Source organism: Antechinus flavipes, chromosome 5, assembly GCF_016432865.1.
Source record: "Antechinus flavipes isolate AdamAnt ecotype Samford, QLD, Australia chromosome 5, AdamAnt_v2, whole genome shotgun sequence".
In the NCBI taxonomy this organism is placed as follows: Eukaryota; Metazoa; Chordata; class Mammalia; order Dasyuromorphia; family Dasyuridae; genus Antechinus; species Antechinus flavipes.
This window is the reverse complement of record NC_067402.1, coordinates 101,256,064-101,259,808: the sequence shown is the minus strand read 5'-3', so window position 1 is coordinate 101,259,808 and position 3,745 is coordinate 101,256,064. Positions and strand designations below refer to the sequence as shown.

Below are 3,745 nucleotides of genomic sequence, written 5' to 3'. Positions count from 1 at the left end.
TGCCCTTACACCAGCAGGGGTCCTCAAACTTTTTAAATGGGCCAGTTCACTGTCCCTCAGACTGTTGGAGGGCCGGACTATAGTAAAAACAAAAACTTTGTTTTGTGGGCCTTTAAATAAAGAAACTTCATGGCCCTGGGTGAGGGGGATAATCTTCCTCAGCTGCTGCATCTGGCCCACCGTAGTTTGAGGACCCCCACACTAGGGGATACAGCAACCCCTGGCTCCACCTTTCACGCAGCCCTTCTTCAGCCACAGCTGCCTTAGGAATGCCTCCTTCAGGGTTTTGTTTTGCAAAATTAGGATGAACGAGTGCACAGAGGGATAGATAGGGGCGACCAACTCTACAATCATTATTATCACCTTGGCATCTTTCAGGAGAATGGTTGATGTCCCAATAAACTGAATGACAAAATAAAAGACAAAGAGTAAGAGGTAGGAGAACATCACTTTGGTGGCTCTCACGTGGGCTGTGGTGCTCATGTCTCTGGGGGCGGAGGTATGGCGTCCCATCACCCTGGTATGTCTCCTCAAGGAGAGGATGAGTAAGAGGCAGGAGAACAAGGATATAATGAACGGGACCAGTGTCCACAGGAAGCTAAGAAAGTGGAAGACATATGATTCTCTTTTCTTTCTTCTGACATCTTCAGTGGAGTTTACAATGAGTCTCATTTTTAGGAGGGCAAAAGATACGTAGTATTTTTGAATCAGTAACATTGTGTTGAAGAAAAAGAAGAGCACATAGACCAGCAGGATGCCGGAAGTTACTTGGGAAATTCTCCGCTTGAGCCAGAGGAAGGCAGGGTGAGAAAAAACTGCAATCTTTAGGCAGTAGAAGACACTGAGACAGGTGGACAGCCAGATGTTTAAATAGTTACTGAAAGTCCAGCAAGCTTCCCGGATTGCAGTCAGCTTCACTTCGTAATAGAAATCAGGACCGAGCATCAAGACAGTGCTATCAAAAACGACCACACAATGCAGGATGATCCTGGAGAAAGCGAGGTTCATAATGATGAAGTCAGAGAAGGAAATCTTGTTCCTCTTGATCCAGTGGATGCAATTGAAGAACCCAAGAAACCCATTCCCCCAAATCCCCAGAATGAACTCACTGAGGATTATCAATATAAAAAAGATTTGGAACGCATTCAGCATGTCTGCAGATGGATCTCCTCACCCTTGGCAATCGTTGTGCTCATCTGGAGCCTTGCTCCCGTTCTACAGCTCCTCTGCTCTGAGGCGAGTGCATGCGCAACAGATACCTGCTTTCCCACAGGGTCAGGAGAACCTTTTTGTCCTTTGATTTGTTCGCGGTCGCGTCCCTGTCTCTGTCCCAAAGTACTCAGAAATTCTTGCAATTGTTCCTTTCAAACTGGTCTACTATCGTTCTCTAGTTCAGATCCCAAGCTTGGAGTTTTCTCCATTACTTGGATAATGTCATTTAGTGGATGAAAGACCAATAGCTCTTTGCTAAGATGCAAATAGTTGCAGGATTTAGTATCACACAGAGAAGGGAGCGGTCAGAGCCAGAGAAAATGGAGGATTCAAGTTCCACAGAGATAATAAATTTTTGTGTCACATAAAGCGAGTGGAATTAGTCCTTGATATACCAGAAAGCACAGTCTACTGGAGATGTATCTAGAACTTGGGAAGGGTGAAGGGACTGAATGGAAGAAATTTTTGGAGAATGACTCTTCTCAAACCAAAAAAAGTGTGTGTAATCCTTTTATCATTTCCAGATAACTGCAGTGAATTGCACTTTTCAGTGTACCACGGTCGTATTCCATTCTGTTTGTGTGACATAGAAATTATCATCTGTAGAATTAAACTTTCCATTCTCCTTCCTCCTTCCTTCCTTCCTTCCTTCCTTCTTCCTTCCTTCCTTCCTTCCTTCCTCCCTCCCTCCCTCCCTCCCTCCCTCCCTCCCTCCCTCCCTCCTCCCTCCTTCCTTCCTTCCTTCCTTCCTTCCTTCCTTCCTTCCTTCCTTCTTCCTTCCTTCCTTCCTTCCTTCTTCTTCCTTCCTTCCTTCCTTCCTTTTTCTTTCTTTCTTTCTTCTTTCTTTCTTTCTTTCTTCTTTTCTTTTTTCTTTCTTTCTTTCTTTCTTTCTTTCTTTCTTTCTTTCTTTCTTTCTTTTTTCTCTTTTTCTTTCTTTGTTTCTTTCTTTCTCTTTTTCTTTCTCTCTTTCTTTCTTTCTTTGTTTCTTTGTTTCTCTTTTTCTTTCTTTCTTTCTTTTTTCTCTTTTTCTTTCTTTGTTTCTCTTTTTCTTTCTTTGTTTCTTTCTTTCCCTCTCTCTCTCTTTCTTTCTTTCTTTCTTTCTTTTCTTTTTTTCTTTCTTCTTTCTTTCTTTCTTTTTTCTTTCTTTCTTTCTTCTTTTCCTTCTTCTCCTCCTCTTCCTCTTCCTCCTCTTCTTCCTCTTCTTTTTTCTCTTCTTTTCTTCTTTTTCTTTTTGCATCCATTGGCTCTTCTGGTCTCTAGATCTCTTACTTTCTAATTTAAGAAAGTAAATCCAAAAATTCCTCTTGTAACAGATGTGCATAACTAACAAAAACAAATCCACACACTGACTATATCAAAAAAATCTATATTTTATTATACTCCTCTAGATGGGTAGGTAGCATGTTTCCTCATTGATTCTTTTTTATGGCATTTAAAATTAAAATTTTAAATTTAAATTATTATCAAAATACACTGAGAACAAGTTATAAATTAGTTATAATTAAAATATGTAATGTATAATTGTACAACGTTATAATTTAAAGGCACTTTTATTTCTAAGTAGGATTGATGTAGTTGATTATATGACTTAATTTAAAATGGAATTTTAATAAAAAGTTTTAGTTATCCCTCAGAAACATTAAGAAAATGTTTTCAGATAAAAGTTAATAGGAAATAACTTGGATTTTGGGGAAAGCCCACATTACTTTAAATTATATAAAAATGCATAGAATCTTTCTTTGCCAAGTGATAAAGACTAGGAATGTCAAATGATTATCAACTCTTTTGTTTCCCTCTTAGTTGTTGAGTTAGCCAACTGGAAGATAATTTGTCTGATGCTCCAGATGATTCAGAAGCTCTCATTATAGCTGCACACTCTCCTCTGGAGATGGGATGGCCAATATGTTTGCAGTTATGATCCAAAGGATGTCTGTGCTTAATTCAAAACTTGTCATTACACTGGTCCCAAAGCAGCTCAAACATTTTCTTCTTGCATCCCTCCTTTGAACACAGGTGTATGAACATCTTTTTCTCCTGAGCTGGATTATATTGACAGTCTTTATCCATCTGTTGGCCAACCACAACATCTACGGTTTCTCCCTGTCCTACTGGAACAGGGACATGACAAAGTGGACACACTGGGACCTGCACATCCTTTTTATATGCAACACTGTATTTATGCTGCTTCAACTGAACATGAGCTTTACAAAAGACTTTGTCACATGCGCCACAGTTTAATGGAAGAAAATCCAACTGCTTGCAAGTTTTTTCAGAACAAAAATAAGTCTGGAAATTCCATCATGAAAAGAAAAAGTACCTGTGACACAAAAACCAGTTGCAAGGAGCTGTCAAAGACCTGAGGAAAGAACTCCGATCCCGCCACAAACTACTCCGCCTCTCCTCATTGATTCTTTTCAGTCATTGTGGGTTATTGCATTGGTCAGAGCCCTTAAGTCTTTGTAATGTGTAATTTATTCTTTTTACTTTGCAATGGTAAATTTTTCCAAATTTCTTTGAATCTACACTTTTCACC

At 39.5% G+C, this 3,745-nt stretch overlaps 1 protein-coding gene and 1 pseudogene across 1 annotated transcript; both read right to left on the bottom strand.

The window, feature by feature from the left end:
* Nucleotides 1–201: 201 nt before the first annotated feature.
* On the bottom strand, nt 202–1,152 carry LOC127538604 (taste receptor type 2 member 3-like). Its single transcript, XM_051962395.1, has one exon. The coding sequence runs from the start codon at nt 1,150–1,152 to the stop codon at nt 202–204; it is 951 nt and encodes a 316-aa protein (XP_051818355.1).
* A 1,836-nt stretch (nt 1,153–2,988) lies between these two features.
* LOC127564026 (AN1-type zinc finger protein 2A-like) lies at nt 2,989–3,511 on the bottom strand (annotated as a pseudogene).
* Between the last annotated feature and the right edge of the window lie 234 nt (nt 3,512–3,745).